This window comes from Orycteropus afer, unplaced genomic scaffold (assembly GCF_000298275.1).
Source record: "Orycteropus afer afer isolate SDZICR_OR568_19922 unplaced genomic scaffold, OryAfe1.0 scaffold00291, whole genome shotgun sequence".
In the NCBI taxonomy this organism is placed as follows: Eukaryota; Metazoa; Chordata; class Mammalia; order Tubulidentata; family Orycteropodidae; genus Orycteropus; species Orycteropus afer.
Genome location: NW_006921878.1, coordinates 2,015,137 through 2,028,949, shown reverse-complemented (window position 1 = coordinate 2,028,949; position 13,813 = coordinate 2,015,137). Strand labels below are relative to the sequence as shown.

General features: G+C 54.8%; 1 protein-coding gene across 1 annotated transcript in view; it reads right to left on the bottom strand.

The window, feature by feature from the left end:
• Positions 1-283: 283 nt before the first annotated feature.
• The window catches only part of CELF5 (CUGBP Elav-like family member 5), a 34,232-nt gene continuing 20,702 nt past the window's right edge, over positions 284-13,813 (bottom strand). Inside the window, exons 4-11 of the mRNA XM_042782322.1 lie at positions 12,657-12,736; positions 11,818-11,964; positions 10,910-11,051; positions 10,682-10,828; positions 8,638-8,700; positions 7,171-7,254; positions 3,754-3,897; positions 284-411 (exon numbers count right to left, since the gene is read on the bottom strand). Coding sequence (XP_042638256.1) covers positions 284-411; positions 3,754-3,897; positions 7,171-7,254; positions 8,638-8,700; positions 10,682-10,828; positions 10,910-11,051; positions 11,818-11,964; positions 12,657-12,736 — 935 coding nt within the window. The remainder of the gene's footprint in view (positions 412-3,753; positions 3,898-7,170; positions 7,255-8,637; positions 8,701-10,681; positions 10,829-10,909; positions 11,052-11,817; positions 11,965-12,656; positions 12,737-13,813) is intronic.

Sequence of the window (13,813 nt, the reverse complement as noted above, 5' to 3'; positions counted from 1 at the left end):
CCCCATCCAAGATTCCCTCTCCACCTTGGCTCCCCACCCCTCCACCCTCTGCACCAGCCCTGACCACAGAGGGTTTGGGGGCATCTTTGTCCAGCTCTGTACCCACCAACCCAACCTGGGGGTCCCATGAGGCTTCTAGCAGCAGCACCTGCCTGGGGCCGGGAGCAGGAGGAGAGTTTGGAGAGTGGGGAGGGGGCGAGAGAGGCGGGGGGGGGGGCGGGGTGGGGCCGCCTGGCGGCTCACCTGGGCCAGGCCCGCAGCCTCAGAGTGGCTGTGGGCGCGGTCAGTAGGGGTGTCCCGGGTCTTTGGGCCGCTTCAGCTGCACCTTGAGCCTCTTCATGCCGATCTGGAAGCCGTTCATGGCCTGGATGGCGGTCTGCGCGCTGGCTGGGTTGTCAAAGCTCACGAAGCCTGCAGAGAGGTGGTGGACGCCGTGATGGTGGGCAACCAGGGCGTTCTCGGCTTGCTCTAACATTGGCAGCCTGGCTTCCCCACCCGTGGGGCCCCTGGACGTGTGCTCATACGGGTGCAAGGGCTTGCTGGAGGACACACAGCAGTGCTGGCTTTGTTTCTGACCCTCTGAGGCTTCCATGCCTCTTGGGATGGGGTGCTCACTCCTTAGCTGGTGTTTGCTCTGCACCAGCTTTCTCGGCTGAGACTTCCCATCTGGCGTGGGGGACAGATGAGGACTCTAGGGGATCTCTGGGGGGCAATATTCTCCCCTCTAGGGCACCAGGCTCCCTCTAGACACTGAATGGCAATCCCTTTCTGCTACAGAGACCCCGTCCATCTAGAATCTTGTCTGTCCGTCCGGCTCTGGCTCTCTCAGGCTGTTTCTGTTTCTCTCTGTATATCTGTACATTTTGCCACCTCTCCCTGTCTTTCTCTTCTCCTTCTTTTCTCGGTCTTCTCTCTCCCTCCCTCCTTCTCTCTCTATATTTATTTTTTGAAAAAAAAAAAATTCATTGTGCTTTTGGTGAAAGTTTACACGGTAAATAAGGTTCCCATGTGACAAATTTCTACAGAAATTGCTCACAGACATGTCTACGGAAATTGCTCTGAGACATGAGTGATATTTTTCACAATGAGTCTGCAGTCTCTTTGATTGCATTCTGGTTGTCCTGTTTCCCATGCTCTAGTTTCCCTGCCCCCCTCATCTTTGCTTTAGAGTCATTGTTGACTGCTTGGTCACATATGGATGGTTTTTAATGGAGCACCATCTTCATGGGGAATAGCCTTTATTTTGTGAGCCAATCTGTTATTTCACTAAAAGGGGACCTCAGGGGACAGTTTTGGTTCAAGGTTTAAGGAGCATCGCAGACTGATCATGTCAGGGCATCCTCCGACCTCAAGTGGTCCAGGAAGTCTGGACTTTTTAACAATTCGAGTTTCTGTTCTGCGTTTCTCCCCCCTTCTATCAGGGACATCTATTGTGGCCCTGATCGGATGGGAGGTGGTGGTAGTCAGGCACCAACTAGTTCTTCTGGTCTCTGGTAGATGAGTTTGTGGCCCCTGTAGGCTATTAGCTCTGCAGACTAGCGTCTCCTCTGAGACTTTGGCCTCCTCCTTTCTCTTTTGCTCCTGATGAGCAGACACCTCTCTCTGGATTTTATATCTTTGTTTTTTTTCTTTGTTTTCTTCTCTCCCTGTGCTTCTCCCCTTCCCTATCTTTCATCTTTCCCATCTCACTGTCTCCCCTCTTCCCTCTTTCTCTTGGTCTCTACCTCTCAGCAGTTTCTCTATCCCCACTCCTCTCCCTCACCACCATCACCAAAACTCCAGGCTCCTGTCCTGGGAAGTCTTCCCCCAACACCTCGTTAAGCTTTCAGGACCCAATCTTCCTCCACTTGCCACCTCATTACCACCCTAGGCCTGCCTCTTGCCCTGTCTGCTCCTCGTGATCTTTGCTGGTTTCCTGGAGACCATGGGGACAGGGGGCACTCTCAGGGCGTGGGGCTCAATGGGCAAGCAGTGTGTGTAGGGGTAAGGTGAAGAGATGGTGGGCCCAGGACCGCGGGGTCTTCACTGCCCTGTCCAAGTCCATGGGGAACCATGGAGGAGCTGAAGCTTTGTTTGCAATTGGATAATCTCCTCTATCTGCCCCCCATTTTACATGGGGCGGGGGGGGGGAACTGGCTCAGAGAAGGCAGATCATGCCCTGAAGACCGTGCCGTGGGAAGTGACTGGGTGGGTTTTCCTCCTAAACTGCCTTCTACCTCCCGGAAGCAGGATGCACAGGAAGGAGGCGGGGTCCTGGAGGGAACCACTTACTTGCTGTGTGACCTTGAACGTGCCACTAGACCATTCTATGCCTCTCTTGCCTCCCCTAGTAAATTGGGACAATTCTTTCCTTCCATTGGTTGCGTGCTGAGTACACTCAGGAGGGCGTAATAACCAGTCAAGCTGTCACCCTTCAGATGGGACAGTGTGGAGTTAATTAAGAGTCCAGGTTTTGGAGTCAGGCAGACTGGTTCTTATCCAAGTTCTGTCTTTTTCCTGCTCCGTGCCCTTGATGCGCTGCAACCCCTCTATGAACCTTAGTTTTCTCTGTTTCTGAGGACAAGGAAGCCATCCTTGTAGTCCACAGGGCCCTGCACAGCCTGCCCCATCCCCTCTCTGCCCTCCCCTCCTCCTCTCTCCCCCTTGCTCATTCTGATCCAGTTACATGGGCCCCCCTGCTATTCCTCCAGTTTTCCAGGACCTTGGCACAAGCTGTTCCCATGATATGCAATGCTTTCCCCAGACACCCACCTGCTTCTCACCCTTACCCTCTATTCTGTTCCCCCTGCAGCAGCCAGAGGGCGCCTGTGAGCACCTGAGTCTGGCCAGTCCCTCCTCTGTTCACAGACCTCCAAGGCTCCACCAGAGTCCTCCCCAAGGGCCACAGGGCCCCCACATAACCTGCCTGTCTCTTCTCTGCCCTCCTCTCCTCTCTCCCCTTCACTCACTTCACTCCAACCACACGGGGCTCCTGCTGTTCCTCTGACTCACCAGCCCCTAGTCCTGCCCCAGGGCCTTTGCACAGGCTGTGCCCTCTGCCTGGAATTCCCTCCCCTCAGATTTCCTCATTCAGGTCTTGCTCAAATGCCACCTCTTCAGGGAAGCCCTCCCTGACCATCCTGACCTCATCATTCTCTAGTTCCTCACCTACTTGGATTTTCTTCACACCATTTACAACTCCTTGACCTACAGCCTGCATTTGGTTCTATCCGTCTCCTCCCCCCAGGACTTTCCCTGTCCCATAAGGTAGCCACTGGCCCCATGTGGCTATTTAAATTTCAATTAACTAAAAGCTGAATAAATTAAACATTCCTCGGCTGCACTCACCACCTTTCAAGTAGCCACATGGGGCTGGTGGCTATCAAACCAGGCAGCGTGGACACAGGACTCTGCCATTGTCAGAGAAGGTTCTCTTGGACGATGCAGAAAGCCTGCCAGCTGTCAGAGCGTGGGGACTTTTGTCACTTTATTCACTGCTGTCGCCAGCCCCAGCACAGTGCCTGGCACACAGCAGGCGTTTGGGATAGAGAGCTAATGAATCAGTGAATGAATGAATGAATGCATGAACAAGCCTTATAAAGGAGGCATGGATATGCCTGCACACAGTAGGTGCTCTGGAAGTACTCACTCTGATTCTGCATGTGATTGTCTGGGACCAGGACTTGCCCGTGGCTCACCAGCCCCTCCTACCCCTGTTCCCGGTGAGGGCAGAGGGCGGGGCTCAAGCAGCAGAGGCCCCCCGGCGGGACTCACCGAAACACTTGCTCTGGTTGGTGGCCCGATCCATAAACACCTTGGAGGAGATGATATTGCCGAAGGGCAGGAACATCTGGGTCAGCTCCGTGTCTCCAAACTCCTGGGGGAGGTGGTAGATAAACAGGTTACAGCCTTCGGGACCTGCAGGTGGGGGAGAGAAAGACATAAAGCCCCCAAGGAGAGGAGGCGGACCCCCCCCAGGGAGGGGTGCGGGTCCGGAGCCCACATCTGACGTCTCCAGCTGTGGGAGAGGGGGCCTGCGACACCCAGACAGGATGTGGTGTGGGAATGGTGGGGCTGGGGGAGGCAGGGTGCGCTGAGTCCCCTGTCTCAATAATCCCACATGGGGACACTCCAAATCACACATAAGGCCCAAACCCCAGATGGTCCCCAGGCTCCAGGTAATTTACAAAATCAGATGCTGGCTGGCATTACATGGAGCGGGCTCTGACGCATGGTGACCGCATGGATAACAGAACAGATTGCCTGCACGGTCCTCACAATCTCTGGCACGTTTGAGCCCATCTTTGTAACCATTGTGTCCACCTGTCGTGGAGGCTGGCCCTTCGCTTTACCAAACAGGAGGTCATCTGATCTCAAACCCACTGCCATGGAGTCGATTCTGACTCACAGTGACCCTGGAGGACAGAGTAGAACTACACCATAGAGTTCCCAAGACTATAATCTTTATGGAAGCGGACTGCCTCATCTTTCTCCTGTCTTTAATCTTTAAAAAAAAAAAAAAAATCCTTCAAGTCGATTCCAACTGATAGCGACCCTTGCTCTCTGTTGCTGTTGCTGTTGTTGTTAGGTGCCGTAGCGTAGGTTCCAACCACAGTGACCCCTGTACAACGGGATGGGACACTGCCCAGTCCTGCGCCACCCTCACAATTGTTGCTGTGTTTACACCCACTGTCGCAGCCACTGTGTCCATCCATCTCGTTGAGGGCCTTCCTCTTTTTTGCTAACTCTCTATTTTACCAAGCATGACATCTTTCTCCAGGGACCAGCCCCTCCTGATAACTACCTTCCCCTAAAACCCAGATAATCCCCCAATCCCAGGCCCTTCAAAAACCAAACTCACTCCCATCAAGTTGACTCTAACTCATAGCGATGCCCATTGGGTTTCCAAGGGTGTAAATCTTTATGGAAGCAGACTGTCTCATCTTTCTTCTTGATGGGCTCGAACCACTGACCTTTTGGTTAGCAGCCAAGTGCCTTAACCACCGTACCACCAGAGATCCTCAATCCCAGATCCTAGATAAACCCCAAACTCTGGGAAAATTCCAAACCTCAGAGACAACCCAAACTTCAGATCATTTACAAAGGCCAGATGAGTTGGGTGTGGGCCATACAGGAGCTCTCTGCACCATCTTTGCAAACATTCTGTAAATCCAAAATTGTTCTAAAATTAAAAGTTCATTTAAGAAGTCCAATGATCATATAATAAAATAAAGCAAACTGTTCCCTAGTCCCAAACCCAGCTACTCAGAACACCCAGGGTAATACTCAAACCGGAGACAATTTTCAAGAGCTGATGATGCAATAATAAACTGAGTAAATAAAAAGACAATTCCCCAGCCCCAAACCCCAGCTAACGAGAAACGGATAATTTCAAAATGATGTAACATAGCAGCCGGAAAGAACTTTTTAAAAGAGCAATAGATAACCCTCAAAATCATCCTTTTCCCGCAGAGAATCCTAGTGTGTGCCTAATCTAAAAACTACAAATAATAGTAGCATTTGAGAACAGAGACAATCTAAGCCACAGACAGTCCCCGAACCCCCTGCTAGTCCAACACCGACAGGTGTTGCTCTCCTACACCCCACCCCCCAGATGAAGGCAATCTCCAAACCACAGAGATATTCCTCGTCCCAGCAAATCCAAAATCCAAGATGACACATCTACAGTTCTGCTTGTTTTTAAAATGTGGGTTTGCTCCAGTGTGGTTGATCTATTAGGAACAAAGCGAGCATAACGTGAACGTTGCGTTTGCTTGAGCATGATCTTGACCCCCAGCCACTAGGCCGATGCAGAAAACCGCACCAGCTGAACTCAACCTCGTATGAAACACAATGCATGCACACACCTCAATGATTTGCTTAGTGACTGGAGTCTGTTAGGAGCCACACCAGTGTCCCTCTGGGATACGGCTTTCTCCTTCCACCACTCACAAACTGAAACCCTTCCAACGCCTACTGCACATGGAACGTCAGGTCTTTGCACAGGGAAAGTGGCATATTTATTATAGTAGGTATGCATTTCTTAACTGTTTCACATGTATAAAATCTTGCTGTCATGTTTATTAGGTTCTCATCTGTTTTTCCCCCCTTTCAATGTCACTGAGGAAGATTTTTGAGTGCTGTGCCCACAAGTCTTGGAGTTTATGGAGTGCCGTTTTGCATACCTGCTGATTTTCAGCAACGCATACACCGCCTTAAAGCAGAACTATTAAATTAGCTATCACCCACAGCTCAGGTTAAGGATGCAGGGAGAAGTGGCTAGCAGGGGGGACGCTGAGGCAGGGGTCATCCAAAAAGCATGACCCAAAGCAGCTGGGGCATCTGTGAAGCACCCACTGGCGCTGCCCTAGGAGTGGGGGCACAGGGGTGCTGTGGGGGTCAAGGTCCAGCACATTCGGGCTGCTTCCAAACGCTTGTGTTGTTGCAGCTGTTGGTTTTAGCCCATATCTGACCAAAGACAGGGAGTCAGCTGCTTGAGGGGACTGGACCCTCCCCCCAGCCTAGGACTTCCCTCCAAAGCTGGGCTCTCCCACCCTGCCCACAGGCCAAGGGCACAGGAGAAATCGGGCAGGTTTTCAGCGAACTCAGTCTTCGGGCCAGGTCACTGGCACTGCTGGGCTGGACAGATTAAAGAGCCGAAGGGGGCTCTGTGGGCCTGAGCGCATACTTCATGTCATGAGCCGGTCGTTGCGCATTTCCCAGTATCGCTTCCTGGCACCGGTGGTCACCCACGTTACAGGTGGGGAAACCGAGGCACGTGGCAGTTGGTGTTTTGCTTACGCTGTCACAGGTCACAACCGGGTGGGACCCCAGATTCTAACCCCGTCCCTGGAAAGCCTATGCAGGGAGACCCCTCACTGCTCCTCCCCTAAAATGAGTTTCCTCTCCAAAAACCCAGAGAATCGCCCAGTCCGAAGGGGGCTGATGGGGGTGATGTGCAAGCGTTCTCCCGCAGCCTTCACACAGCCCTACGATGGGGCGGGGCCAGTACGGGTCTCGCCTTCGGGAGGAGGAAACTGAGGCCCGGACAGGGCGGTTCAGCTGCCCGGGAACACCTGCGCGCGGGGTCTGCGTCGGGATTCGCATCCAGGCCCTGGCGGCTCCCGGGGGCCTGCAGGTGCGGGAGAGGGCGGGGCGGGGCTGCGCCCGGGGAGGTCGCGGCCGCCTCACCTTCTCGCTGCTGCTGCTGCAGGAGGGGCGGCGGCTGGGGCACGCTGTGCGCGATGGGCGTGATGGCCGCGGTGGGGTACATGGCTGCAGAAACCAGGCGAGACACGCAGAGGCTGCTGTGAGGTGGGGACAGCCCAGCGCGCAGAGGAGAGGGTAGGAAGCGGGCGGAGCCACAGAAGAGGACGGGCCCGGATGGGGCGCCAGCGGGGCGGGGCCATGGCTAGTGGGCGGAGCCACAACGGAGGGCGGGCCTGGACAGGGTTATGGAGGGGCGGGGCCAGGACGTCGTGGAGGGCGAGTCCAGCACATTAGGGGCGGGGCTATGGTGGAAAGTGGCTCTTTGGGCTGGGCCAGACCTAAGGGCTGGTGACGTTGTGGGCGTGGCCATTACGTCGTTGGCGGGGCCAGGGAGGAGGGTGGATCCAGGAAATCGGGGGTTGGGACCAGAGCAGTACTTGACGTGTCGTGTCACGTCAGGAAAAAGATTTGAGGCCCGGTACTATGCTCTGTGCGTCTGTAGGATGTTGTGGGCAGTGCCACGGTGGAGAGCGGGTCTGAAGGCTGACCACCCTGTGTGTGCGTGTGGGGTGGGGTGGTGGGAGATCAGGATGTTGTGGGTGGGGCTATGATGGGGGACAGGCCTGAGGGTGGGGCGAAAGCAGGGTTCGATGGGAGGAGTCATAGTGAGGGAAATACCGGAGGGCAGGATCATACTGGGGGGCGGGGGCACAACATCATGGGCGGGTTTACAGTGGAGGACAGGGCCATGGCTGGGCTTTAATAAAGGAGCGGGCACAAGAGTTGAGGGGAGGAGCCATAGTAGTGGGGCAGGTCTGAGGGGCGGGCCAGGACTTGAGGAGGTAGGCCAGGCCAGAGAGCAGGGCCAAGACCTGCCTAGGAAGGGGGACTAGATCTCGGCAGGACTTGAAGGGCGTGGCTATGGCGGGAGTGGAAGTCAGCCAGAGGATCGCGCTGAAGCCTGGCCTTAGGAAGGAGGGCTAGAGGTGGGGACAGAAGCTTGACAGAGACATGGTCAGAGTCAGGACAGGAGTAAAGTGGGAGCCGCAGATGGCCTCTGAATAGCGGGAACAGATGCTGGAGCAGAGAAAGGACAAGCTTAAGTACGGAGGTGGGCCAGGTCAAGGGGGTGATGAAGGGAAGCCGTCAACAGAGAACTTGAGGGGACAGGCCCAGAGGCGGGCTTGGGGTGGGCGGGGTCAGCGGTGTTGGGAATGCGTCATAGAGAGGGGCAAGCCTTGAAGTGACAGGGGTGGGGCCAGGACCATGTTGGGCCCTGAGGAGGCATGGACGGGGAGGAGGCGTGGCTAGGCGAGGGAAGATGAGTGTGAGAGGGCACGGCCCGAGGGGTGTGGCCAGAAGTGGGGCAGGGCCAATGAGAAGGAGGCGTGGCTAGGCACTGGAGCAAAGACCGGGCTGAGCGGGCGGGGCCAGGCCGGCCACTCCTACCTGTGTACTGCTGGACTCCGGAGAAGGCGGGATGGAGTGTCTCGGCCACGGTGGGGCTCTGAGCTGCGGGCAGAGGGGGTCTGAGCAGGACAGGGCAGCAGGAAGCCTCTCTTTTCCCTTCCTCAAGAGCCGAAGGGAGGGCAACAAACATTTGCCCCAGTTCTACCTTTTCGCTAAACCCTTTGCAGGTCTGACCCCCTTATACAGGTAATGAAACTGAAGCTTCGAGAGGTGAGGTGACTTGTACAGGGCCACTCAGATAGGAAATTACAGAAGCTGGACCAGAATCCAGGAGTATCCATCTTGTTGTCCCCCTCCTGATCCCCTCACTTTGCAAGGGCACTCCTTCACCCTTCCCTCTATTCCCTGGATTCCTCACACTCCATACATCCCCCATCTCCACCTCTCTCTGGACCTCGAATGTTCAGGCTGCTCCTAGGGATGGACCAGAAGAAGTGGGTGGGGTGGGGGAGGTCATCCAAGCCATCAAAACTTGTGAGTTTGGGGGACATTCAGCCAAGCATGTCTGCTTGAATAGAGAGGGTTGCTAGAAGACAGAGATGGGGGGAGGCCAGGCCAAGACCTGCTTAGGAAGGGGGTCTAGATCCTGGGCAGAACTTGAAGGGTGTGGCCATGGTGGCAGTGGAAGATGCTGGAGCAGAGAAAGTACAGGCTTAAGTGCTGAGGTGGTCCAGGTCAAAGGGGTGATGAAGGGAAGCTGCCAGCAGAGAACTTGAGGGGGCAGGCCTTGGGGTGGTGGGAGCGGAGAGTATAAAAAGGTAGCGTGAAGGGGCTACTCTTATGGTAGTGGACGACAGTCCTGAGTCTTGATTGTGGTGGTTTACATGAATCTATACCTGTGGAGCTCTGGTAGCATAGTGCCTAAGGCACTGGACTGCTAACCAGAAGGCTGGCGGTTCAAACCCACCAGCCACTCCTCAGAAGGAAGGTTGGGCATTCCTACTTCCGTAGTGATACTGCCTCGGAAACCCAAGGAGGGGTCGCTATGAGTCGGGGCCTACTCGATGGCAAATAATAACAACAACAACAACAACAACATACCTGTGGTAGGATGGCACAGTACTGCACACACACACACACACACACACACAAGACTGCATGTAAAAAGCAGTGAAATATGAATAAGGGTTGGAGTCCAATTAATTGTATGGTACCAATGGAACCCCTGGGTGGTACAAATGGTTAAGCACCCATCTACGAGCCAAAAGGTTGGTGGTTCAAACCCACCCAGAGTGCCTTGGAAAACAGGCCCGGCAAAGTTCTTCCAAAAGGTCACAGCCTTGAAAACCCTGTGGGGCACAGTTCTACTCTGTACCATGAGTCGAAATCAACTCCATGGCAGCTAACAGCAACAGCTAACAACAATGACATCATTTCCTGTTCCTGGCAAAGCCCTGTGGTTATGGAAGATGTTAGCACCGAGGGAAGCTGGGTGAAGGGTACACGGGACTGCTTTCTACTATTTTTTGCAACTTCCTGTGATCCTCTAATTATTTCAAGAGAAAAAATGAAAACCAAACTCCCCTCCATGGTGGAAACACAGGTGACTAAACCACATAAGGAAGGAGTTGGAAGGTGTTTGCCCTGAAGTCATGGACACAGGGCAGAAAAACAGGGGACCTGAGCTGGGTGAGGGCAGGGCCCAGGTCAGATCAGGGTGTGGCCATCACCGAATGAATGAATGAATGAATGAAGTCTTCCTATCTTCCCCAATGGTAACAGCGAATAGCTAAGGTTTATGGTGCCCTGTTTTTGTGACAGGAAATTTTATACACTGATTTCATTGCCATGTTTCGCATGTCAGAAAACTGTTACCAAGCTGCAATTTGAGCCCAGAAACGTCTGGATGCAAAATTCCTATCACCAGTCCCATGCTACAGTCTCCCTCCCTGTGCCTATATAGCTCATGTCAGCTCAGCCGAGGCTGTTTCTGGGCACCATGGTGAAAGCACTCGTATTTGTTCCAGAAGCACTGTCCCTGTCGCCCGCCACTCTCCCAGATCCAGGGGGCCACCTGAGTTACCTGGGTAGGGCACAAGGCCATTGGCATACACGGTCTCCAGGGCCGGGTGCCCTCCAGGAAAGGGTACGACACCTGCAAAGCCATTGGTGATGGGTGCCACGAGGCCGGGCACGGTGGCAGTACCAAGCAGCGGGGGCGAGTGCAGCCCTGCAGGGCAGAAGGGGGTCAGGGGGAGACTGGCTTTGTCCTAGACCTGCCCACCCATTCCGCACCGCTATAGACTCTCACCAGATGCTGGGGCAATGGGCGTGGCGGGCAGCCCGTTCAGGCTGACGGCGCCAATCTGCTGGATGTGGCAAGGGGAGAAGGCCACGCCGGGACTCAAGTAGCTGCCCGAGGTGGAGAGGACCGTCGTCTGCTGCTGCATGAGCTGGTGAAGAGGGGGCCAGTGGGCAAAGTCAGGGGGGGACCACAGTCTATGGGGGAGGCCTGGTCCCCAGCAGCTGAGAGTTAGGCTAGGGTCAGGGCCAGGTCAGAAGTGGGGTTCCAACCTGGGCTCAGAGCTCAGCCTGGGGTCAAGGCTCAGTCTGCAATCTGGGCTAAGTCAGAAATTGAGGGTCAGCCTGGGAATAGGGCTCAGTCAGGAATTGGGGCTCGGCTCAGTCTAGAACCAGGACTCAGCTGGGGCTAATTCCAGTTTAAGGTCAGGCTGGACTTGGGGGTTCAGCTGGAATTGGGGTTAATGTAAATTGAGGCTAATCCAGGGCCAGATGCTGACCAAGAAAGGCCATGACACCTGCAAAGGCATGGATGATGGGCACCATGAGGCTGGGACATGGTATGGCCAAGGTCAGAGGCTCAGCCTAAGGCTGGAATTTAGTCAGGGGTGGAGGCTCAGTTACGGATCAGGGGTCAGCCTGCTTGGGGGCTCAGTCCAGCATCAGGGCTCAGCCTGGCTTAAGGGATCAGCCTGGGGTTGTGTCAGTCCAGAGTTGGGGTTTGCTTGGGTTCAAGTTTCATTTCATGGCTGGGGACTCAGCTGGGTCTTGGACTCAGGGCTCAGCCTGGATGTGGGGGCTTCACCAGGGTTAGGATTGGACCTTGAGTTGGAGAGATTGAACAAGAGGCAAGAAGGTGCACAGAGAGACAGACACCCTCAACAAGGAATAGATGGACCAAGTGCTGGGGGCACTCACAGCCTGGGCATAGGCACTGTAGGGGCTGAAGGGCAGGGTCAGGGAGGGCGTCAGGATGCCCAGCTGGCCCACCATCTGCTGCATGCGCCGTAGCGTCCGCTCCTTGTCTGTGTCTGCAAACTTGACCACCAGGCTGGAGGAGGCACCCTGTGGAGAGGGAAAGACGGGCGGAGGTAGCCAGGACTCGGTCCTCGGAACCATGCTGGCTCGGTCCCCCAGCCCCCAGTCACGGGACCTGGCGCCACAGTGAAGACATTCTGACGATCAGCATCCTGGTTCCCCCGGGATGACTGGGCAGCTAGTTTGCACAGGTGGAGAGGTTAGTCTCAGGGGCAGCGTCTGGGGCACAGGTGGAGGGCTCTGACTGTCACCCACACACCTGAGAGCAGATGAAACTGAAGCTGCCAAAGAGTGCCACTGAGGCACAGGTGGACAAACCTGCAACTGCCACCCACACACCTGCGAACAAGTGAGAATCCAGCCCTGGCTTGCTGTGCCCTGTCCAGATGAACAGAGTCCAGGGCAGGCAGAGAAGCCGGCTGAGCCAGGCATCAGGAAGCAATCACGGCTATGTGCAGTCCCACAGCTGAACTGCTGCCTGCTTCCCGGTGAGAACTGACTCCGCCCCAGCAGGGAGAGGGGGCTGTACTTTGCTGGTGCACAGGCTGACGTATGTCACTGTCACTACCCCACTGCACCTCTTTCTCCACCTCAATGGCCTTTCTAAAGAAGACCCAGGGGCTACATCTGGTTGGGATGGTGGGGACAGGCCCCATTTCTCTGCCCCTTTCCCCTCTTTTCCCATGCCACCACCAGAGCCTGGGGCAGCTTCTACTCACCGGCATGGTCTGGCTGCCATGCAGGGCGTGGATGGCCGCCTGTGCCTCCGTGTGCGAGGAGAACTTCACAAAGGCACAGCCTGCTCCAGGAGAGGGCATGGGTGAGGGTGATGGATCTCAGGGTGGGGAGGGCACAAGTGAGGGGGCTGGGAGCCCAGACAGCCATCAGCATCAGTCACACTCAGCCAGACAGAAATGACCAATTACAGCCAGACAGACAACAGAAAGACAGACAGCTAGGCAATCAGACAGTAAGACATCCACACAAACAGCCAAAGAGTTAGACAGTCAGAAGACAGAGAGATGGTCAGCATTTGTTCAGACAGAGATAGTAAGACAATCATGCAGATAGACAGACATACAGTCAGAAAGTCAGGCATAGAAAGACGGCCAGCAATTATTCAGAAAGACAGTTGGACAATCAGACAGCAAGACAATGAACCAGATAAAGAGTCATAGATGGCCAACCATTCAGTCCATCAGAAAGTCATGCAGCTGGCTAGAGAGCCAGCCAGATAGACCATCAGAGTCTTCCTGACACAGTGAGATGGCCAGTGTGAGGCAGTGTTCAGGCAGGTGGGCCGGTGCAGGCGACAGGCTTAGGGAATAGCCACCAGCAACTGACATCATGAGAGCAGATACTCATAATCCGACATGCAAGATTAGAATGACAGACACCCTCAGACTTGGGTACAGACAGATGCAGTCCTGTGGGCAGAGTCGGGCGGGGACCCTGCTGAGACTCACATAGACACAGCCCTGGGACCAGAGTCCACCAGATAGGCAGAGCCATCAGACAGCAAGACCCAGAAACAGACAGTCAGGCTGACCGAGACCACCAGACATGGCTCCAGATGAGGTAGAGTGGAACCATGAGAGACCCAGGCAGATTTTCAGGAGTGATGGAAATGTTTGTGGCTGCACAACTCCTTGAATACAACAAAAACTACTGAATTGTGTGCTTCTGAAGGGTGGCTCTTCCTAAGGGGGCAGTGAGTTCATGTTCATGGGGAAGGATCAGCTCAGGAAAGGAGGGTGAGCATGGCAGCACAACTTGAAGACTGTCATCGGTGTCCCTGAATGCTACACGCAGAAACGGCTGAACTGGAGCACGCTTTGGTGTGTATATTCTCAAACCAAGAAAAACCAAACTCACT